General features: G+C 31.6%; 1 protein-coding gene across 2 annotated transcripts in view; it reads left to right on the top strand.

Annotated features, from left to right (window-relative positions):
- SOS2 (SOS Ras/Rho guanine nucleotide exchange factor 2) overlaps positions 1-25,398 on the top strand; it is a 111,424-nt gene that overhangs the window by 26,025 nt on the left and 60,001 nt on the right. The window contains exons 4-8 of one of the 2 annotated variants that reach the window (XM_031952969.1): positions 1,292-1,456; positions 12,106-12,309; positions 16,051-16,194; positions 20,306-20,416; positions 22,709-22,807. In XM_031952969.1, the coding sequence (XP_031808829.1) occupies positions 1,292-1,456; positions 12,106-12,309; positions 16,051-16,194; positions 20,306-20,416; positions 22,709-22,807 (723 nt within the window). Of the gene's footprint in view, positions 1-1,291; positions 1,457-7,411; positions 7,520-12,105; positions 12,310-16,050; positions 16,195-20,305; positions 20,417-22,708; positions 22,808-25,398 lie in introns of those variants that run through there. The other variant, XM_031952970.1, reaches the window with a different exon arrangement.

Here is a 25,398-nt window from a genome sequence, read left to right as displayed (position 1 = left end):
GATGGATTTCTGGGTTTAGGGTATAAACCTGGATTCCCCCAAACAATGGGAGAAAAGATCAAGTTTTGGGTTGGGGGAAGCTTCTGTTCTATTTAATCTGATATTGTGCAGTTTATGCTTTGTAGTCCTTACTGACAAACATCTTGTCAGATCGGAGATGGTCTTTCTAATGAGGTTGGAATAACCCCCTTTTTGCTTTTTCTTACTCTGAGAGTCTGATTGTTTTTGTGGTCAGTATACTTCTCCTAACACTTAACATAATCTTTTCCCAATGTATTAAATGGCCAGAATTATTGACTCATATTATTCCTTTTTAAAAGAATTCTCTGTTGCTTCATTGCACCTTGCTTTTAGAAAGAACCCTTAATTCAAAACTTTAGTAATTCTTTAAAGTTGGTGTTCACTCATTATAATGTATTTAGGAATGCTCTTTTTGCTTTGACATGAGATCTTTAAAATATCTTTTATGCATCTTCTATATGAAGTTTTGAAAACTTCAATAAAATGTCAGTTGTATTCATGTTAATTTTATGTAATGGAATGAAGAAAAAAAAGCCCATAGGCTTTCACTTATTAAAATAATCGTGCCTTTCATTAAATAATCTCCTGTCTTTCAGATCAAGGAATTACTTTCAAAGTTTTTCTTGGGTATTTATGAAATTATTTTATATCACACTAAGTTTCTAATTCTTTTCAAGAATAAGGTAGTTTGTTTTTTTTTTTAAGTAATTATTGGAAGGCAAAAGACTTTGCTTTAGCTATCTTGTTACCTTACATCAACTGGAACATTGTTACTGAGTTTCTGTGGTTCTTAGAGAGTAACACCTATTAATTAAAGTTAATCTGATTGGTTTCTGAATCTGAAATCAAACACTTAAAGAAATACAGGTTAGGATTTTTTTTCCTTTAGAATGGATTGCCAGGCTAATTTACCATCAAAAGATGTTGACATAGATGTAGTGACTGACTTCTCTAGAACAAGGATAAATGAGAGTCCTTGTCTTGCATTATATGTCTGTGAGGTAAAGATTCTTTCATTGTTCGTCTTAGGTTGTAATTTATTGTTTAGGTTTTAGAATTAATGTCAGTATATGAAATTTTAAAGATCATAATCATCTTGGAAAGCTTAACAATATCAGAATCCCACAGACACATAATGCAAAGATTCAACATTTAAGTAAAAATTTAAATTAATTTATTATCTAGTAAAATGTTGGTTTTTTTTTTTTTTACATTAACAATTTACATTAACAATTGCATTTTTTTTCCTCCTATCATTTTTCCCATACAGGAAGTTTTAGGGTATAAAGTAGATTATCATGTCTCTCTTTATATTGTGGCTGTATTGGAATATATCTCTGCTGATATTCTGAAATTGGCTGGTAATTATGTTTTTAATATCAGACATTATGAAATCTCCCAGCAGGACATTAAAGTATCAATGTGTGCAGATAAGGTAAGAAAATGAACAATTTTTAAAATTTATTTGTAACATTATTATTTCTTTTAACAAACAATAGCATGTTTCATATTTCAATGACAGTTTAAGATTTACAAAATACTGCCCCTATAACAATTCTATGAGATAGAAGATGCTTGCATTCTTGTCATAATTTTACTTCTGAGGAAATTGTGGATCAGAAAGCTGAATTGACTTGCCTAGGATCAGATAGTTTTATATGTAACATTCTAATTTCCTTTACTTTTTCATAATTGATTTTGTAGTTATCCTGGAAATTTTAAAATAATGTTGTTAATGTTGAAATATAGGGTGGATTTTGTGAACTGCTTATATCAAGCTTTTATTCTGTGTCAGATTGGGAACTTTGTTTTTCTGGGGCCCATGTACTTCCATGAATGTTTTTTTCCCCATTGGGGGAAGAGAAGTGACAAGGAGAGAAAATAGATTGTTGTTAATTCAAAAGAAAAAATAAAAGCTACATTCAATTTTAAAATGAACTTAATTCAGCTTCTTTTGTTTGTAGTGAGTGAATTAATAAGTGAGAGATTCTACTCACCTCTTTTAGAAAGGAAAAAGAATGGGGAAGATGAAGTTACTTAAGTGTAATAGTACCATTTAAAAATACAAGGCAGGAGAGAGAAGTAGAAAGGGGAAGAAGAAAGCTTATGGAGAGGGACTAAAGCAAACAAAAGGAGCCTTCTGAAGGGAAGAGAAGGCCTTGGGGGGAATAGTACTAGTAAATCTGCTCTTGTTGGACCTTACAGGATACCTTTATTTGAAAAATTAAAGCCACAGGATCAGAACAGCTGGAAGGCATCTCTGGGAGTGAAATAGCCTTATCTTACAAATGTATAACTGATGTTCTGCTGAGCATATGGCAATGTTCTCTTTTGTTTTGCTTTATTTTATTTTGTTTTCCTTTTCTGTTTTTCTTATTCTGTTTTTTCAAATAAAACAAATTTTTAAAAAGTTAAAGAGAAGTTATACATTATGCATAACTGAGGCTCAGATAGATTAAGTGATGGAAAGGGAACACTCTGAGACCCATCATTTTACAGATGAGGACACTGAATTGAAGGGAAATTAAGCTTTACCTGAGGTTACATAAATCTTGTCAAATTAGGATTTTCTTAGGTCCTGTGATTCCAGATCCAGCAACCTTTTTCATTCCATAACTTTCCCTCCTTCCTTCCTTATTTTAAAGTTTGTTTTCCTTTTCAAACTTTATTTTTTTAAAATAAAATTTTATTTATATCTTTTCTTTCTTACATCACCTACATTTCACAACATAATCCTTCTTCCCCTTCACTAAGAGCCATTTCTCATTATAAAGAATAAAACGGGGAAAAACAGTTCAACAAACACATTGAAAAAGTCTGATATTAGATAGTGTTCCTCATCCATAGACCCCTACCTCTTTAAAGAGTGAAAGGTGCAGCAGAGAACAAAAGAACAATTTACAAAGAAGTAAAGAAAAAAAGGACATTTGTGAATATATATATATTTTTTTAGAGAATTGTGTTACTTCTTTATTAAACAAAAAAATATATATATAATATACATATATACATACACACACTACACACACATATAATATATGAGCAAACTATCCTTTACAGACATTCACAGTTCCTTATATAGTACTTTTTTCCTTACTTTTCTTTGTATAATAGTATTGTGTTTGTTAGAAATTATTAATTAAATTAAAAGGAATGAGAATATACCTCTATTTCTTATTTTAACAGAGACCTTGTATGTAGAGCACTGCAAATAATGCTAAACTTATTTGTTTTCTATTGTTTAGTTTTCCTGAATTACTTTTTCTTTATTTTTTTCTTTATTATAAATTAATATACTCTTTGCCAGGAAGAGAGAAAGAATCATTGAGAAAAAAAGATAATGTCAAAAAAGTATCAATTTAAAAAATTAAATACAAGAAGGGTATTATTTGACCCTTTGGTTTAATTGACAAATGGTTTCTATTAATTTACTAAACTTGTTCACTATATTTTGGAAGCACTGTGAAAATGTCAATGGAATATGCTATTCCCTATAGATATTCATGACTTGCATTCTTTTTCAACATTCAGGAATGGAGTATAAATGAAATAGGTAATGTGTTTAATCATAGGAGTCATTGTTCATAAAAGAAGTTATTATTTGCTTTTGCTTACCTGCAATCAATCTTATTTTATTTATTTATTTAATAGCCTTTTATTTACAGGTTATATGCATGGATAACTTTACAGCGTTAACAATTGCCAAACCTCTTGTTCCAATTTTTCACCTCTTACTCCCCACCCCCTCCCCTAGATGGCAGGATGACCAGTAGATGTTAAATACATTAAAATATAAATTAGATACATAATAAGTATACATGACCAAAACATTATTTTGCTGTATAAAAAGAATCAGACTCTGAAATATTGTACAATTAGCTTGTGAAGGAAATAAAAAATGCAGGTGGGCATAAATATAGGGATTGGGAATTCAATGTAATGGTTTTTAGTCATCACCCAGAGTTCTTTCTCTGGGCGTAGCTGGTTCAGTTCATTACTGCTCCATTGGAAATGATTTGGTTGATCTCGTTGCTGAGGATGGCCAGGTCCATCAGAACTGGTCATCATATAGTATTGTTGTTGAAGTATATAATGATCTCCTGGTCCTGCTCATTTGTGAATATAATTTTTAAAAAATATATAATATTTTCTTGATCTGGTAATTTGTTGTTATATGTTTTGAATCGTCCTTGATGTTCTGCTGGGCATATGGCAATGTTTTTTTTTTTTTTTTGTTTTGCTTTATTTATTTTGTTTTCCTTTTCTGTTTTTCAAATAAAACAAATTTTTAAAAAGTGAAAGAGAAGTATTTCAAATTGTTCTTTAAAAGTTTAAGGCCGCCTCCTCCTACAATAAAGATTGTATTTGCATGTTATATTACTATTTAGACTTGATAATTGAAATTAATTGGAGTGGTAAGATTCCTATTTCTCTTTTGTGTAATAATGTTAGACTTTCTGTTCCATAGTTTGTACAGATCTATGTAATAATTTCCCTAAAGTTCTATTCTATATTTTCAGAAATGATTTTTGTTTTAAAATATAGTTTTGATGGTAATGACTCTCTTATCCTTTGTTATTGCCCTTTTAATCTTTTAAAAAAGACTTCATTGGTGTCTTATTAGCAGATTTTTAGAGTCTTAATATTCTTTGAAATAAAAGAAAATTGAACTTTGAAGTCATAGAACCAGGGTTCAAATCCCACCTCTGTTATTTATTCCCACTGTGATCCTGAGCAAGTCACTAACCTCAATAGACTTTAGTTTCTTAATCTGTAAAATTTGGAGAGGGTAGACTAAATTACTTCTAAGGTCTCTTTTAGTTTTAAATCTACAAGTCCAAGCATTTCAGCACAAGTCCAAGACTTGCTCTTGCTTTTTAAAATACTATTTTATTTTTCCAAATACATGTAAAGATAGCTCTCAGTATTCACCTTGCAAAACTGTGTTCCAAATTTCTCTCTCTTTTCCCTTCTTCCCCCTTTTCCTCAAGACAGCCAGCTATCTGATATAGATTAAACCTGGGCAGTTCTTCTAACATATTTCCATATTCATCATGGTGTGCCAAAAAAAAAAAAAAAAAACCAAAAAACAAAAACCTTTTAATCAAAGGGAAAAAACCAATAGAGAAAAAAAAAAAAACAACAACAAACAAACATCAACCAAAAAAAGGTGAAAATGTAAAAATACTATGCTGTGATCCACATGCAGTCTCTGTGGATGTGTATTGGAATTGCCTTGAATCATTTCATTGTTGAAAAGAGCCAAGTCCATCACAGTTGATCATTACATAATCTTGTTGCTATGTACTATGTTCTTTTAGTTCTGCTCATGTCACTTAACATCAGTTCATATAAGTCTTTTCAGGCTTTTTGGAAATCAGCCTGCTCATCATTTTTTTTTTAGAAAAGTAGTATTTCATTATATCCATATGCCATAATTTATTCAGCCATTCCCCAAATGATGGGCATCTATTCAGTTTCGAGTTCCTTGCCACTATAAAAAGAGCTGCTATAAATATTGTTGCACATATGGGTCCTTTTCCCTTTTTATGATATGTTTGGGATACAAAACCAGTAGAGACACTGCTGGATCAAAGGGTATGCACGGTTTGATAGCCCTTTGGGTATGATTCCAAATTGCTTTCCAGAATGGTTGGTTCAGTTCACAACTCCACCAACAATGTATTAGTGTCTCAGTTTTCTCACATCCCCTCCAACATTTATCATTTTCCTTTTCTGTCCTCTTAGCCAATCTGAGACTGTGAAGTGATACCTCAGAGTTGCTTTAATTTGCATTTATCTAACCAATAGTGATTTTGAGCATTTTTTCATTATGACTAGAACTGGTTTTAATTTCTTCATCTGAAAATTGTCTGTTAATATCTTTTGACTATTTATCAATTGGAGAATGGTTTGTATTTTTATAAATTTGAATCAATTCTCAATATAGTTTAGAAATGAGACCTTTATCAGAAATCTTGCATGTAAATTTTTTTCCTCAGTTTTCTGACTTCATTGATTTTGTATGTATAAAAATCATCCATTTTGCCTTTCATAATATTCTTTAATTCTTCTTTGGCCATAAATTCCTCACTTCTTCGCAGATGTGAGAGGTAGACTATCCTTTGTTCTCTTAATTTGCTTTCTCTCACAGGTGATTCTTCTTAGGGGCTTTGCTAGAAGTTTCTATCAATAAACTTTTCTGGGGTTTGTATAATAACTCTGGGTTATAGACAACAGAAATTAATCTAAACATTCCCTGTGAAGGGAGTCACTGTAGTTCATTCAGTGATGTTCAAAGATGTTTAAATTAACTAAGAACTTGGAGCATATTTATTCTAAAGTTAATGATTTATTGATTCAAGAAGATGTTTAGACCTTGTTCACATATAACTCAGACCTTTGATTCAATTGAGCTATGTTCTCATCTGATAAAGGCATCAGGACTTGGTCTTCTTGTAAATTTAAGGTGGGTCTAAATTGGAGGTCTTAAACTGGATCTGTGAACTTTTTTTTTTCCCTAAGGCAATTAGGGTTAAGTAACTTACCTAGGATCACAAAGCTAGGAAGTATTAAGTGTCAGAGGCCAGATTTGAATTTAGGTCTTCCTGACTTCAGACTGGTGCTCTATCCACTGTGCCACCTAGCTGCCCCATCTGAGAGTTTTTAAAGAAATATCTATTGGTAACTACATTTTGATGGTTTCCTTTATTTAATCCTATATATTTTAGTTTATGCATTTAAAAACATTGTGAAAAGGAGCTTTTCAGATCCCTTTTCTAGGCTTTACCAGATCGTCAAAGGATAGATGACACAAAAAAGTTATCATGACCTGAATTATTTTTTATTAGCTATATTGAAGGGAAAACTCTGAAAATGGATTCTTCCCTTCTTCCTATATGTCTAACAATATAAAGCAGAAAAGAACAATACGCAAAATGATAAATTCTGTTTCTCTATACAGGCTTTTCTCAAAGATAACTGTTTATTCACTATGCTTTTATTTATAAAGTAGGGAAGTTTGGAATACATTTTAGAAAGATGTCCATAAAATAAAAGTGTAGGCCTTTAAAAGGATGAATTTTCATTATCTAAAATTTCTCTTTATATAACATTTTTTCCCTAGTTGTGTCCCTTAGTAATGAAATATATTTTAATATGTTTATATTTAAATATATTTAATGAAATATACTGTATTGTTGTTGGTTGTTCTTTCTTACTTTGAATTTGAACCCATAGCATAAACATTATATTACATAGTTTTCATGTAAAGGATTAAACTTTCTCTCTCTCTCTTTTTTTTTTTTTTTTTTTTTTTTTTTTTTGCTGAGGCAATTGGAGTCAAGTGATTTGTCCAGGGTCACACAGCTAAGAAGTGTTAAATGTCTGAGGTCAAATTAGAACTCAGGTCCTCCTGACTTCAAGAGTGGTATTTGATTCACTATGCCACCTACCTGCCTCCAGGGGCTAAACTTTCAATGTAAAGGACTTTGGGCAGGTAATTTGACCTCTCAGGGCTTCAAATACATTGCCTTCCCCCTTCCCCCCCAGTTATATGTAACAACATTTTTCCCCTTTGGCTATACATGTATATTCATTTTTTTTTTCAAACATATTTCCATGTGTTTCATATTGGGAGAGAAAAAATCAGAACAAAAGGGAAAAACCATGAGAGAGAAAAAAAAGTGAAAATAGTATATCTTGATCTACATTCAGTCTCCATAGTTTTCTCTCTGGATGCAAACCAAGTCTATCATAGTTGATCATTGCACAATCCTGCTGTTGCTATGTACAATGTATTTCTGGTTTTGCTTGCTTCACTTAATATCAGTTCATATAAATCATTTCAAACCTTTCCAAAACCAGCTTGTTCATCTTTTTTTCCCTCCCGATGCAGTTAAGGTTAAGTGACTTGCCTAGGGTCATACAGCTAGGAAGTGTTAAGTTTCTGAGGTCAGATTTGAACTCAGGTCCTCCTGACTTCAGGGCCAATGCTCTACTGTACCATCTAGCTGTCCGTCTTCATTTTTTATAGAACAATAATATTCCTTTACTTTCATATACCATAACTTATTTAACCATTCCCCAGCTGATTTTCCAATTCCTTGCTACCACAAAAAGAGCTGCTGCAAACATTTTTGCACATGTAGGTCCTTTTCCCTTTTTTATGATCTCTTTAGGATACAGACTCAATAGAGAGACTGATGGATCAAAGAGTATGCACGGTTTGATAGCCCTTTGGGTATAGTTCCAAATTGCTCTTTTAAATGGTTGGATCAGTTCAACAATTCCACCAACAATGTAATGTCCCAATTTTCCCACATCCCCTCCAGCATTTTCATTTCTTATCATCTTAGTCAACTAATGGTTGTGAGGTAGTACCTAAGAATTGTTTTAATTTTCATTTCTCTAATCAACAGTGATTTAGAGTATTTTTTCATATGACTATAGAGAGTTTTAATTTCTTCATCTGAAAATTTTTTTCATATCATTTGGCTATTTATCAATTGGGAAATGACTTGTCAAATACATTGCCTTTTGAAAGGAAGAGGCTAAGATAATGTCTAAGGTCCTTTATTATTCTAAATTTCTGATCATATTACATGGAAATCAATGGTTGAGGCTTTATTTATTGAATTTCCTTGGTTTTGTACTTCTTAAAAATCCAGCCATACTGACAAAGTAAAATTGATACTATAGTTAATTATTTTGTACAGTTTAAAATGACTTAGTCATAGTATATATCAACTCACAATGTATACATCAAAACATCTCCAAGTGAATACATGATTTAGATATAAAGGGTAATATTATAAACAAATTATGGGTTCATGGAAAAAATTACTTGCCATAGGGGAAGAGTTTATGACCAAGAGCTAGAAAGAACACCAGGAGGTAAAAATGAGTATTTTTTATTGCATAAAATTAAAAAGCTTTTGTACAAATGCAACTAAAATTAGAAAGTAGGCAATGGTGTGTGGGGGGAATCTTTAGAGCAGTTTTTTTTTTTTATAAAGTTCTCATTTCTGAGATATATAGGAATTGAGTTAATTATTTTTAAAAATTCCAATCTCCAGTTGATAAATGGTCATGAAAATTATATGAACAGGTAGTTTTTAGAGGAAAAAAATCCAAGGTATCAATATATATGAAAAATATATGTGAAATCAATATATATTGAAAAATATATGAAAAAAATGCTCCAAATCATTAATAATTGGAGAAATGCAGATTACAACAATTCTGTGGTACCATCTCATACCTATCAAATTGGTATGAAGTTCTCCTATCAAAGGGAAAATAGAAGAAAAAAAACTGGAAGGACTATGTGAAGACATGCACTTCATTGTATTGTTGGTGAAACTGTGACTTGATTCAACCTTTTTGGAAAGCAGTTTGTAATTGTTAAAAAAAAAAGTTATTAAAACTGTTTATACTTGTTGACATAGTGATCTTGCTAGTAAGTCTATATCTCAAAGAGTTCAAAGAGGACTCGTTTACAAAAAGAAAATGATCATGTTGGCAGAGAATTGGAAACAGAGGGAGCACTCATCAATTAGGGAATGGCTGAACAAGTTATACAAATTTAATGGAATACTGTTATGCTGTAAGAAATAATGAAGGAGTTGGTTTCAGAGAAACCTGAGAACACTTATATGAATTAAGGCAGAGTAAAGTGAACAAGACAATATTAAGAGAAATAACTGTTAAAAACTTAGAAACTCTGATCAGTGTAATGACAATATATTATTGTGCAAAAATGTTTGTAGCAGTTCTTTTTGTGGTAGCAAGGAATTGGAAAATCAGCTGGGTTAAATAAGTTATGGTATATGAAAGTAAAGGAATATTATTGTTCTATAAAAAATGATGAAGATAGACAATTAGTGCAGTGGAGCATTGGCCCTAAAGTCAGGAGGACCCGAGTTCAAATTTGACTTCAGAAACTTAACACTTCCTGGTGTTATTTCTAGCTCTTCATCATGAACTCTTCCCCTATGGCAGGAATTTTTTCCATGAACCCATAATTTGTTTATGATATCACTCGTTATATCTAAGGTATTCATTTGGAGATGTCTTAATATATATATTGTAAGAAGCTGATATATACTATGACTAAGCCATTTTAAACTGTAGTATTCCAAAGGGCTCATGATGAATCTGCCATCAACCTCCAATTAGAGAGATGATGTATTTTGGGCAGATTGAGGCATTTATTTTTTGGACGTGTTTATTGTGGGAATTTGTTTTGCTTTACTTTAGTAAAGTTTAGGGACAAATTTATTTCCTTTCTTTTTCTGTGGTTAGGGGTGAGGAAGGTAGAAAGAAGGGAATTTGATCTAAAAATAAAATTTAAAAAGAAAAAAGAATGAGATAAATTAGTATTTATTTTTTTTCTTTTTTTTAATTGAAACTTTTTTCTTTTGCAAGGATAATTTTTCACCATTGACCTTGTAAAACCTTGTGTTCCAATTTCTCCCCCATTCCCCCACTCCCTCTCCTAGATGGCAAGTAATCCAATATATTAAACTAGTATTTAATTTTTTAATTTAATTTAATTTAATTATTTAATTTTCTTTTCATTCATCCAAACATGATTTCAACTGGACTCTGTCATATATTTTCATGGTCAGATTTATTTTGTGTTTTGATTATTTGAAACTTCACATTTTACCTAACCTTTGCTCTGTAAAAAAAAAAAAAAGCAACAACATTTTGATGTTCTATAAAACTTAGGTATGGGGAACACTGTGTTAGGTATTGTGTGCAGTACAATTTGTGTATGTACATTACAGTCTCTGATCTTGTTTATATTTAGTATGGAAGACACATAAACACATAATAATAATGTACAATATTTAAAAACACCTTAGTGAATTTCTATACAAAGTACCATGTGGGACATCTGTTGGGGAAAATCCGGGAGATGAGATTTTGAGATGGATTCTAATGTATAGGAGTTGTACAGGTAGAGGTAGTAGGAAAGGCATTCTAGGAATGGAGGGGAGAGCGAGCAGAATTAAGAAGTAGGAGTATGAAGTTTGTTTGAAGGATGAGAGTAGTCCAGTTTGGCTGGAGCATAGAGTAACTAGAGAGGAATAATGTGAAATCTTGCCAGAAAGGTAGGCTAGAGCTAGATTTTGGGAAATTTTTTTCCATTCAAATTTTCCCTTCTTCCTTATTTCTTTTTTTTATTATAGAGGAAACCACCATTCTTTGAGTCATCCAAGTTTGAAATGTTGATGTTATCTTTGATTTCTCACAATCATTTTGATTCCTTTTATTATTTTTTTTTGCATTTAAAGTTTTCCATAATGACACCTTTCTACCTTTTCAATCTTTGTACACTTTATTCTCCTCTCAGTAGTCTACATTCTAGCAACACCAGCTTACTCCTTAAACATCCCTATTTTTCATTTCTATGCCTTTGCACTAGCTATTCCAAGTATATTTAATAATTTATTCTCTTACACATACTTTTTAGATTCTCTCATGTCTTTCAAAATTTAATTCAAATTATTCTTCTTTTAGGCAGCCTTTCCCAGTCCCAGCTGCTAATGTCTTCCTCTCTTAGAGTACCTTCTATTTAGTCTGTATATCTTGTTTGCATGTTGTTTCCTCCATTAGAACACAAGTTCCTTGAATTCAAGAAACCTGCTTTCGTTTGTATCCCTAGTTTTTAAGTAAGTGCTTAATAAATACTTATTGCTGACATATATGCACTTGGCAGAGAATAGGGAACCATAGGAGATATTTTGAGCAGAATATTGACTTTTACTAATAAGATTATTCTGTCAACAGTATTTTAGAAAAGGCTTGAAGGAGGGGAAAGAGTATACAATGTCTTGCCACAAAGTAAGTGCTTAATAAATGTTTGTTGAATTGATAGAATGGAGGCAGGGACATTGGAAACAGGACGTTGTAGTAGTATGACTTAACCTTTTACTCTTTATTGTCTAATAACAGTTATCTTATGTAACAGTACATTCTTAATGCTTATTCATGTGGTGATTGTGAAGAACACTGAACTAATTTAAACCTAATTGGTGATAATCATTTATAAAATGCCATTTTGTTATTTCTCAGGTTTTAATGGACATGTTTGATCAGGATGACATTGGTTTGGTTTCACTCTGTGAAGATGAATCTCTTTCTTCAGGTGAACTAAATTACTATGACATAGTCAGAACTGAAATTGCAGAAGAAAGACAATATCTACGGGAATTAAATCTAATAATAAAAGTATTTCGGGAGGCTTTTCTTTCAAACAAAAAACTGTTCGCATCTTCTGTAAGTATCATTCTTATGTTTGGAAGAATATGTAACTCAAAATGTATTACAAAACTTAGAACAATTAAATAATTTCAAAATCCATGCATATAGAACAAAAATATTCTTTTATGTAATCTTAGTATGATTTTTTTAAATGCTTGAATAATTTCACCAGTATATTGAAATACTACATAATATTAGTGATGAAACTAAAAAGATTGAAAGCTTTCTGTAATAATTTGTATCAAAGCAATCAGGTTAAATACCCTGGGAACCTATGAGAAAAAGAAAATGTGTGTTATGCTAAAGGAATGCCCCAAACATGAGATCTTTTCCTAGACTGGGAATGTCTTTGTCTCAGAATAAATATAATGGTAAGGAAATTTTCTTTTTTTTTCTTTACTTTCTGACGTGAGTTATTTTTTTTCTTTAAAGATCTGTTCTTCTGCCTTGTAATGGGCTGAGGCTTGAGTTGATGCACTGAGGTCCCAAGCACATGAGGCTAAATAGTAATTGGACTATACTCTATTAATATACATGCTTGGATAAAGAATGGCCCCCGCCCACTCTCTGTGCAAGTCCTGATGTGTTGTATAGGAAATGACGATTTTGGTGGGTGGAGGCAGAGAGACAGGAAGAGAGGCTGGGAGAGATTGGCCTGGGTTCTATTCTGGTAGCTGCTGGTCGTGTGGCTGCGGGTCTAGCTAGCTTCTTGACTCAGCTGCACACATTGCTATCGCCCATTCTCTTCCACCTCCCATCTTTCTTCACTGAGAATAAAGATTGACGATTTTCCCCTAACCTGAATTCCTGACTCCAGCTGATTTTAAAATATGCGGTCATCACACTGTCTTTCTTGTTTTCAGCATCATTCACTGCTTTTTCTTTTTTTCTTTTCTTTTTTTTTTTTTTTCTCTTCTTCATGTTTATTATTTCTTCTAAAATAGAAATATTTCCTATATAAAAAGAGAGTGGTACTTAGGTAGTATTGGCTAAATAAATACTAAAATATAAAAACTTAAATTTTCTCAGTCTTTTATTTAAGCTCTAAAATCAAGCAAATGGTATTCTAAGGTGCCTTGGTAGACCTTATTTTTTTCTGCAGTGTATTTGCTTAATTTAAGAATGTTTCTATTATTCACCACCAGAGATTTTTTTATTTTACATAACATTACATATTATTTTACATGCCAAGTTAAAGGATATGGCAACCTAAGATAACACTTGTTTAGAATATATAAACACATTCATAAAAACTTAGAAGGATAGTGAATAATGGAGAGCAACTTTATTTTATAAAACAAAGAGAAGTACTAGAGGGTAAAGCCAGTTTAAAAAAAGCCTGACAAACTAAGTAATTTCATCCTGAAGGCATTTAAGGATAAAATTCTAAGAAGAAATAAGCAAAATATGGAAGAGAGTTTAAGATATTTTTCTAACTTTGTTTTTAATATCAAGGACAATGGAGCCATTCCCTTGGATTCTATCTTTATAACACCAGCTATAATAATAAAGGAGGTGAAAATTTCACTGGAAAGAGTAAAGCAACTACCATTTGCTAGAATAATTATGTGCTAGAGGTAGCAAAATGGAAAGTGTGTCAAGGGAGTAATTTTCAACATATCTGAATCAGGTGAAGACACCAAAGGTATAGGGAAAGAATCTTGAACTTGGAGAATAATTTGTGTCAGGTTTATCCTTGTTGAAGATGTTGCAAAGAAATAGGCAGGCTTTTTCAAACTGATGTAAAGAAGATAACATTCCACTATTTGTGATTGTTGATTTCTTTAGTATAGTAAGTTTCCAGTGAGGCACTCTCTCTACTAGGAACATATTGACCCCTGATCTACAATTTATAATCTCACAGAGTTTCTTTGGGCTACTGAGAGGTTAAATGATTTGTTCTTAGTCACATATTCTGCATATGTCAGTTAAACTCAGCTCTTCTTTACTCCCAGTCAGTATTCCTCTCCATTTTGCCAGACTAGCCCTCTGCTTGTTTATTGATTGTTAAAAAAAAAAAAAAAAAAAAAAAGATTTAATAGAGTAAATGCTGTTTAATACAAGAGCTGTTCTCTAATGCCTATGTCAAAATTGTCAAGATTTCTTGAAAAAATTTAACAATGGAGGTTTGACTTTTTGATCATTGATATTGCTAAAGATTTTTTCCACTGTCAAAAATGAGTTTTAAGACAATCCAAATTTTAGACATATTTTCTATAAATGGGAAGGTCCTCTCAATGTGTCTGTTTGCAGAAGACATTGTTCAGATTCCTCTAAGTCCCAAACATTCCCAAGTAGAGGAAGAATGTCTGATGTCCTCTTAGGCAATTATCTTAGACACTATAAGTTGATGGCAAGTCAAGCCTAAAATTGAATAGGAAGCAAGCAAGCAAGTTGCATTGCCTTTGAGAAATTGAAAAATTCATTTAATGATCCTAAAATTTTTCCTTTTAAATAAAGGCCTATTTTAAAAACATCAGTATTCTATCAGATTTTTGTGATTACAAGAAATGGAAAAGGAAACTGGTTTCCAAACAATGATAAATGAATATTACCAATAAAGCAGTGTAGAGATCCATGGTGGATATGATCAGGTTGCCACATATTACATTACAAACAGGGAACCAAAAAAAAAAAATAATTGAACAAAAATAATGATGAACTGGTTATATGGCAAGTACATAGGAAAACTGACAGACATTATATTTATTCCACTGATATCTTCTTAATGTAAAGGGAAATTGAGGAATGTTCTCAGTATGTTGTTTGGATTGCTTGTGGTGAGCTTTCTGGAATGAGGACAAGAATTGCCTGGTTTCTACATGTTATAGTCTGTATCATTGAAGGGAACACCCACACCTATGAAATCACAGCTTCATTTGAATATTGAATATTATGTATTTTCAATATGATTTACATAGGGCAGATATCATTCTTATAAATGAAGAACACAAAACATAGAAATTGTGACTTCAAGTTATTGCTATTATTTGGGCTAGAATCCAGGCCTCTGGACCAAAAGTCTATTGTACTTTTTACTTATACAAAATACAATAGATTGTATGTACAATAATATCTAGGGGGAAAAAAGCAGATAATTTTAGTTGCTCAGTTCATCAGCTACAAAGCACTTGATTTTTTTTCCCATTAAGTGATGGCATTGATTTGTCATATAAAGGGATTGAAATCCAGAACAAAATTGCCATTTTGAGGGTCCTGTTTTAACTGGGGAAATATATATTATTTGTGTCTATAGAGTAAATAGTTTATATATTACCTTAATACTTAGGTAAATCTTATTTTGTGGTAGTAAGGCCTTGGGACCAAAAATTTATCTATTTCTTATGAAAACCAATGATTAACTCACAAGGAAAGCTCTTCATGATGTTTACTATAGCATGTATTTAAAATGAACTACCTAGAATCTCTATTTTTCTAATAACCTGTTCTATCTTGTAACACAAAAAATTATATTTTCCTTCCTTCTTACTGATTGATTGCAGTTTGTATGTTTTTATTTCTACTTTTTCCTGCCTTGACCCCAAACTTCTCCTTTTTTTATATTTCATTATATTATACTTTCTCTTTTTATGTAGAATTTCAGAGCTTGTCTTGTGGGACCTTTGTTTCTTGTAAAATATTAACATGACTCTTAGATGTGAATTCTTTTCCATCTTTAGCTTATGTATGAGTATTTTTAAGTTCAATAAGAGTATAGTTTTTAGTTTCAGATACTTTCATTTTTATTTTCTTTAGGATATTGAAGGGATATTCAGTAACATTTTAGATATTCATGAATTGACTGTAAAGCTTTTAGGCTTGATTGAAGACACAGTTGAAATGACTGATGAAAGCAGTCCTCATCCTTTAGCTGGAAGCTGTTTTGAAGATCTAGCAGAAGTAAGTTTATAAAACTATATTTATGCTCTTATTAAAATATTTAAGTTGCTTGTTAAGCTACATATTATTTGATTGATTATTTTGTCAGAAATGAAGATATTTAGTTTTCTTTAAATCCATAAACTGAAATAATTGAATATTTTACTTATTGTACTGTGTTCTATATTTCTGCTTGACAATTTATTTCAGATTACTTCAAATTAACTTTATGTGAATGGCTTTTAAAATGAAGTAATGTGTTGGTTGAGATATATAGTGTACTAATAAAGATTATAGACTTCTGGAATCTGTAAAGTATCATGTGCTTGATATAAAAAATATTTCTCAGGTATTTGTTTTCACACTCAACATTAATCTGATAAAATGGAGTTAAGTATCCAAAGTATAATTTACCTCATTTTTAGTTTAGAAAACTGAGACTATTAATCATTTGCAGGCTATCTGAAATTCTCAGTCTTACTTTTATATCTTGAACTCCTGCATATACATTTCAGATGATAAAATTACAAATTATCATACTTTTTTAGGTGATAAAAATTTGATTATGTACTTTTTTGATTTGAATGTAAATGTCTTTGTAGACCATCTTATTAATGCTTATTCATATCTACCTGTCTTAACATTTTGGAAAAATATGCCATGGATAAAGCACTGTTATTTCATATAGCTACTAAAGAAAAGGTCTTTCTTTCTTTTTTTTTTTTTTGGAGGCAATTGGGGTTGTGACTTGCCCAGGGTCACACAACTAGTAAGTATGTGAGAGGCCAGATTTGAATTTAGGTCTTCTTGACTCCAAACTAGTGATGTATTCATTATGTCACCTAGCTGTACTTTAAGAAAGTTTCTTGTGCATAAGGGTTAAAAGTCAACTTGAAATATAATGGATTGTTTTTTTAACATTTTCAGACAAAATGTCAAAAGTTACTTGCCTTTTGATTATTGGTACTTCTATATACATGTTTATGCATATAAATCCACACATTTATACATATAGCTCATAAGGAGGCTAGATGGCATAGTGGATAGAGTACTTAGCCTGGAGTCAGGAAGACCTGATTTCAAATTTGACTTTAGATTTTTTTTTTTAAATTAAATAACTTTTTATTGACAGAACCCATGCCAGGGTAATTTTTTACAACATTATCCCTTGCACTCACTTCTGTTCCGATTTTTCCCCTCCCTCCCTCCACCCTCTCCCCAAGATGGCAAGCAGTCCTATACATGTTAAATAGATTACAGTAGATCTTGGATACAATGTATGTGTGCAGAACCGAACAGTTTTCTTGTTGCTCAGGGAGAATTGGATTTAGAAGGTATAAATAACCTGGGAAGAAGAACAAAAATGCAAGCAGTTTACATTCATTTCCTAGTGGGTTCTTTCTTTGGGTAGTAGCTGCTTCTGTCCATCCTTGATCAATTGAAACTAAGTTAGATCTTGTCTTTGTTGAAGAAATCCACTTCCTTCAGAATACATCCTCATACAGTATCGTTGTTGAGGTATATAATGCCTAGATCATGAACCTATTTTGACCTTATCTTGGTGTATGGTGTTAAGTGTGGGTCAATGCCTAGTTTCTGCCATACTAATTTCCAATTTTCCCAGCAATTTTTGTCAAATAATGCATTCTTATCCCCAAAACTGGGGTCTTTGGGTTTGTCAAACACTAGATAATTAAAGTTATTGGCTATTTTGTCCTTTGAACCTAACCTATTCCATTGATCAACTAGTCTATTTCTTAGCCAATACCAGATAGTTTTAGTAACTGCTGCCTTATAATATAATTTTAGATCTGGTACAGCTGGGCCACCTTCATTTGATTTTTTTTTTCATTAATTCCCTTGAAATTCTTGACCTTTTATTTTTCCATATGAATTTTGTTGTTATTTTTTCTAGGTCATCAAAATAGTTTTGGGGAAGTCTGATTGATATAGCGATAAATAAATAGATTAGTTTAGGTAGTATTGTCATCTTTATTATATTTGCTCGCCCAATCCAAGAGCATTTAATATTTTTCCAGTTAGTTAGATCAGACTTAATTTGTGTGGACAGTGTTTTGTAGTTTTGCTCTTAAAGTTTCTGATTTTCCCTTGGCAGATAGATTCCTAAATATTTTATACTATCAGTAGTTACTTTAAATGGGATTTCTCTTTTTAACTCTGACTGTTGGATTTTGTTAGTGATATATAAGAATGCTGATGACTTATGTGGGTTTATTTTATAACCAGCAACTTTGCTAAAGTTGTGGATTATTTCTAATAACTTTTTAGTAGAATCTCTGGGGTTCTCTAAGTATATCATCATATCATCAGCAAAGAGTGATAATTTGGTTTCCTCATTGCCTATTCTTATTCCTTTAATATCTTTCTCAGTTCTTATTGCCAAAGCTGACTTTAGATTTTTACTAGTTGTGTGACCCTTGGCAAGTCATTTGTAAAATGAGTAGAAGGAGGACATGGCAAACCACTTTGCCATGAAAATGCCAAAAAGAGACACAACTGAAGACCAATTTTTATTGACATGTGCATATATACTTATACATATAGATCATAGTTTGCTACTTGTGGCCACTGTGTTACTGATTTATTTTGAGGTGACAGTTATCAAGACATTCTGAACTCCATGGCTTAAAGGTACTGAATTTCTTTGTTGTTATTTTTTTCTAGGTCATTAAAATAGTTTTTTGGGAGTCTGATTGGTATAGCGATAAATAAATAGATTAGTTTAGGTAATATTGTCATCTTTAAAGGTACTGAATTTCTTTGAAAGTATTTATTTGCACACTATTGATCAGAGAAATGCAAATTAAGACAACTCTGAGATACCACTACACACTTGTCAGATTGGCTAAAATGACAGGAAAAAATAATGATGAATGTTGGAGGGGATGCGGGAAAATTGGGACACTGATGCATTGGTGGTGGAGTTGTGAATGAATCCAACCATTCTGGAGAGCTATCTGGAATTATGCCCCCAAAATTATCAAACTGTGTATACCCTTGGATCCAGCAGTGCTATTACTGGGCTTATATCCCAAAAAAATACTAAAGAAGGGAAAGGGACCTGTATGTGCCAAAATGTTTGTGGCAGCTCTTTTTGTAGTGGCTAGAAACTGGAAAATGAATGGATGCCCATCAACTGGAGAATGGTTGGGTAAATTGTGGTATATAAATGTTATGGAATATTATTGTTCAGTAAGAAATGACCAGCAGGATGAATATAGAGAGGCTTGGAAAGACTTACATGAACTGATGCTGAGTGAAATGAGCAGAACCAGGAAATCATTATACATTTCAACAACAATACTGTATGAGCATGTGTTCTGATGGAAATGGATATCTTCGACAAACAGAAGATCTAATTCAGTTCCAGTTGATTAGTGATGGACAGAATCAGCTACACCCAGAGAAGGAACAGTGGGAAATGAGTGTAAACTGTTTGCATTTTTGTTCTTCTTCCCAAGTTATTTTTACCTTCTGAATCCAATTCTTCTTGTGCAACAAGAGAACTGTTCGGTTCTGTACACATATATTGTATCTAGGATATACTATAATATATTTAACATGTATAAGACTGCTTGCCATCTAGGGGAGGGGGTGGAGGGAGGGAAGAGAAAAGTTGGAACATAAGTGAGTGCAAGGAATAATGTTGTAAAAAATTACCCATGAATATGTACTGTCAATAAAAAGTTATAATTATTTTTTAAAAAGTATCTATTTGCAGTCACAGCTAAGTTATATTTGGTATTTACTCTTGCATTTGGGGAGTAAAAAAAGAGACCTAGTTGGGGATTTAATAATAACTAAAATTGTATAGCACCTACTATAAGAAGCATATTTATAAGTATTATCTCATATGATCCTCAAAACAACCCTGTGAAGTGAGTGCTATTATTATCAATATCCCCATTTTACAGATGAAAAAACTAAAACTAACAGTGTCTGAGGCTGGATTAGAATTCAGGTCTTCCTGATTGTAGGCCTAGCACCCTTATCTACTGTACCAGCTAGTCTTACAAGCAAATTGTATCAATGTTATACTGAAAATGAAAATTCATGTGTCCACAACTATGTAAGATAAACTTATTTTACTTTCCAAAAACCTTTTTTTAAGGAACAAGCATTTGATCCATATGAAACCTTATCACAGGATATTCTTTCACCACAGTTTCATGAACATTTCAATACTTTGATGGCTAAACCTGCTGTTTCTCTACATTTTCAGGTAAATTTAGATTTAATGTTAGGTTTTTATAGAGAATAGAGGAACAATTCATTTGTTTAGTGTTAAACTTGCAAGAATTCAAAGCTACTTTGGATTGAAAGAATGTTTGGCAGAAAGGAAAAGTCTATCCTTGATAGTGAAATCTTTTAAAGGACTTTTTGTATCTAGGTTAATCAGTCAGCCACAAACTGTTGTGCATATAAGAGAATGCTCAAGAACTTAAAAGACGCTAGAAAAGTTGAACATTTTGGGAAGGCATCCCTATTTGTAATCTTATTGACTTCTTAAGCTGACTTGGGTTTTTAGAATAATAAACACTTGATTGGAGTGTTCTTCCCTACTCTGTAACATGATAGATTGTTTCCCAAAATGATTTGATGAGACTAAAATGAATGAAATGCACAGTATTCCTATTCTAGAGACTAATCTCATCTGAAAGAGAAAAAATTACCATAGTAGTAATTTTGACCTTTTAAAGTGGTTTCTTTGACTATTTTTTTTAACTGCAGAAAAGTTTCTTAGCTATATTACTTGTAAGGAATTTTCCCCCATCAGCTAAAGTTTTTGCTTTTTATAATTTTTGTTTTTATAAGTGTTCTGATATTTTTGATGAATCTTTAAACTTAGCAAATTTATTGTCCAGAAAATGTTTTTTTATTATATTTTCCTTGCTGTAGCACATCTTATAAACATTTTATTTTTATTTTTATTTTTGACTTCACTTTATTTAAAGTGAAAATAAATATATTTAATTTATAAATCATTTTTCATGACAAAGTCTAACATTTATTTTCATAAAAAATAGTAAATTCATACTGTCATTTATTTTGATGAAAATTCTGGCTTCATCAGTGAATAATCTTTGTGTGTGTATATATATTATATATATTTATTATGACATAAAAACAATCAGATGAACAATATGTTGTCATGATCACGACAGTCATTAAAAACATACACATAGTGGAAATACCATACATTTTCTCCTCTTTTTATTAGGAATTTTTATTCTTTTTATCTAGCATATGTGAATATTTGAACTTTTTTTTTTAACCAATAATACCATTGATTTAGTAAATTTAGAAATAAATATCTGAAACAGAACTTACTTTCCCCAAAATCTATCCCTTTTCTTAACTTCTATAATTGTGTTTAGGGTACCACCATCCAAAATTTTCATCACCCAGGTTCCTAACCTTGGAGTCATTCTCAACTTTTCACTTTCTCTAGCTCCCTATAGCCCATTAGTTGCCAAATTCTTTCAGTTTTACTTCCACATCCTATCTTTTAATTGTTCTTTTTTTCCCCCCTCTTGTGACCACCATCCTAGTTTAGGCCTTTACCAGATTGTTGAATCATCTAGACTATTGCAATAACTTCTCATTTGTTTTCCCTCTATTTCTAGCCTTTCCCTTCTCTAATCTATCTTTCACAAGATTGCCAATTGATATTATTAAAGCATGGTTCTGTCCTTTCTGTTCCTTTCTCTTCCCTGCTCAAAAAGAGTCAATGGCACTTTATTGCATCTAGGATAAAACAGAAACTCCTCTCTTAGGTAGTTAAGATATATGACCATTTATCTCTAGCCATTTGTTCCAGTATTATAAACTTTCCTCTTCCCTCTATTCCTATTCATTTTATGATTCAGCCAAATTGTACTATTTTCTGTTCTCCATATATAATGTTCCATCTTCTAAATCCTTGCCTTTGTATGAGCTGTTCATTATTCTTGGGAAATAGCCCATTCAATGCTTTCCCTTCATCTCTGTCTTTTGGAACTCTTAACTTCCTCTACTGATAATTAAAATACTGTCTCCTTCAAGACATCTTTCCTGATTTCCTTAGTTATCATACAAAATTCTACTTTTGCAATTTATTTAGAGTTTTATTTTGACTTGGTCCCAAAATGACTTGAATGTAAACAAAAATAAATATTCTATCATAATGTGACTTCAGATAATAATATAATGTAATATGTAATAAATGTTAATACTCCACTATCATTTTATGAGAAAATTATTTTTATAGCTTTCCAGATTGCTATCTATTCCCTTTCTTTATTGTAAAAAAAAAAAAAGATCAATTTAGGAAATCAGTATTTTAAAGTTGATAAAAAATTAGTATTTGTAGCTGTAGAAGGTGGTTTTTTCCTTGGGGAAAACAAAATTCATTTTATCTTTTAAATTTTCAGCTTTAATTTTTATTTTTGGTAAGTTTATATTATGTTATGATCTTGCTGTATTCCACATATTTCACATGTGGAAATTCAAAAAAATTCTTTTTGCCTTCTAGTCCATTGCTGATGGCTTTAAAGAGGCTGTACAATATGTTCTTCCACGCCTTATGCTAGTGCCAGTTTACCATTGTTCACACTACTTTGAATTATTAGAGGTAAGAATAAAAACTTTTATAAACTTTTTCCTTGTTTTTTAAGTTTGAAAAATGATCCTAGTCTGAAATGATATCATTACTGTGAACCATTACAATTTTTCATGATTATTGCTTAAACAAAATCAAGATTGAACAAAAAATGTTTTAAGCAAATGACTTACAGGGAGTTCTCAACAAATTATGTATTTCTTTATTTGGGTTTACATTATTTATTTGAGGGTAAGTATGGAAAAGTTTATTCTGAAAAGGTTTTTTTTTGTTTGTTTGTTTTTTTTTTAAGATCATCTCTCTATATTTAAAATGAGAGCTGGTTCACCCCTCCTTAAACTGATTAGTGTTTCTCCTCTCCCTCCCATAGAGGGGGCCTATCTGAGGTGCCAGACTACTGTGGAAATACCTGAAGCCCTACTGTAGCTCAGAACTTCTGATCACAAGCATTCTCTTAGCCTCAGCCTTCTAGGAAGCCACCATGTCTACTATTGCAGCTTAAAAATTTATTTTCATCTTGGATTTACTAATATTGAATTTGAAATGTCTGACTAATTGAACTTTTTTTATACCAAGTTTCTCTTCTAACTCATGTTTAAAGGTACAGTGATCCATAACTCATTGATGACACTTCTTCTATTGATAAATTCCTTTATACTATAGTAAATGCCTTTTTAGAATTGCTGTGGCCAAAATTGGGGCAGTAAGATGGTGCTGTAGACTATCTTCATATGTATCTAAAGGGACACGGTAGTCAAAATAGTGGTTTGTTTTAACTTGCTTGGCACATATTGCCTGATATTTCTTTCTCAAGGTGCCTTGGTACTGAACTAAGCTAAACAAGTATTTATTAAATGCTTACTATGTGTCCTGTAATAAGTTCTAGGGATAAGAAAAAGAAAAAGGTTTCTTGGCCCTATTGTAGCTCCCATTCCAATGGGAGAAAAGGAAATGGTATGTAAACAATTGAGTTTATATAAGATATAAAGGATAAATTCCATATAATCTCAGAAGGAAAGCAGAAACAGTAAGGAGGGCTAGGGAAAACCTCTTGCAGAGTTGAGGAGGCCAAGGAAGTAAAGAGGGAGAACATTCTTGATATGGGAACAATTAGTGAAATTGTACTGGGTTGGTCTATAGAGTTTCATATATAGATAATATAGCAAAGAGATAAATGGAAGGAAGTAAAATATAAAAAGACAGAAAAGGTAAGAAGGGAGGAGGTTATGAAGCACTATAAAAGCCAAAAGTGGATCTTAAATTTAATTCTAGAATAGGGAGATAGTGGCATATAATTCTAGTAGGAGGACTTACATGGTTACATTCCCTCATTAGGAAGTTAACTTTAGCAACTGAGGGGACTATGAACTGAACTAGAAATACTTGAGGTTGTCAGACAAACCAGAAGATTCCTACAGTAGTCCAAGTGTGAGGGCTTATACCTAGGTGTTAACAGTGTCAGAAAGAGAGTACATACAAGAGATGTGGCAAAGGTAGAATCAAGAAGATACAGCAATATATTGGATATCAAAATGAGAGAGTGCTTAGTCTTTATTGGTTTATATTTATTTATTTTTCCACTTAATAGTATTTTATTATTTTCTGATTGCATGTTTTCAACATTCATTTTTTTTATAAGATTTTGAGTTCACAGTTTTTTTCCCTCCATTCCCCAAGACAGCAAGTAATCTGGTATATGTTATACATGTATAATCTTATTAAACCTATTTCCATATTAATCATGTTGTGAAAAAAGAATAAGAACAAAAGAGAAAAATAACGAGAAAGAAAAAACAAAAAGTGAAAATAATATGCTTTGATCTACATTCATACTTTCTATTTATTTCTCTGGATGTAGATTGCGTTTCCCATCATGAGTCTTTTGAAATTGTCTTGTATCATTTTATTGTTTTTTTTTTAATTAAAGCTTTTTATTTTCAAAATATGTACATGGATAATTTTCAACATTCATTTTTAAGGAACCTTGTGTTTTAAAATTTTTCCCTCCCTTCACCCCCTTCTCTCCCCTAGATGGCAAGTAATCCAATATTTGTTAAACATGTGCAATTCTTCTATATATATTTCCACAAATATCATGCTGCACAAGAAAAATCAAATCAAAAAGAAAAAAAAAATGAGAAAGAAAACAAAATGCAAGCAAACAACAAAAAGAGTGAAAATACTAGTATTTTATTGTTGAGAAGAGCTAAGTCAGTCATAGTTGATTATTATACAATGTTGTGGTTACTGTGTATAGTGTTTTCTTTATTCTGCTTATCTTACTTAGCATCACTTTATGTAAGTCTTTCCAGGTTTTTCTGAGAGTACCTTCCTTATTATTTCTTATAGTACAATAATATATGTTCATATACCACAGCTTATTCAGTTATTCCCTAATTGATGGACATCTCCTTAATTTTCTATTCTTTGCCAACACAAAAATAGCTGCTATACATATTTTTATAATGTGGGTTGTCTTTATTTTCAATAGACTTTTATTGATCTTTACCTATGCTCAGAGAACTTCATTATTTATTCATTTATCTTAGTTTTTCAAAATTTTTTTGTGTTCCAAATTTTTCTGCCTCTTCCCTTTCTTCTTC

The sequence above is a fragment of the Sarcophilus harrisii genome, chromosome 2 (assembly GCF_902635505.1).
Source record: "Sarcophilus harrisii chromosome 2, mSarHar1.11, whole genome shotgun sequence".
Lineage (NCBI taxonomy): Eukaryota > Metazoa > Chordata > Mammalia > Dasyuromorphia > Dasyuridae > Sarcophilus > Sarcophilus harrisii.
The sequence above is the reverse complement of the archived record's forward strand: the minus strand, read 5'-3'. Positions and strand labels throughout refer to the sequence as shown.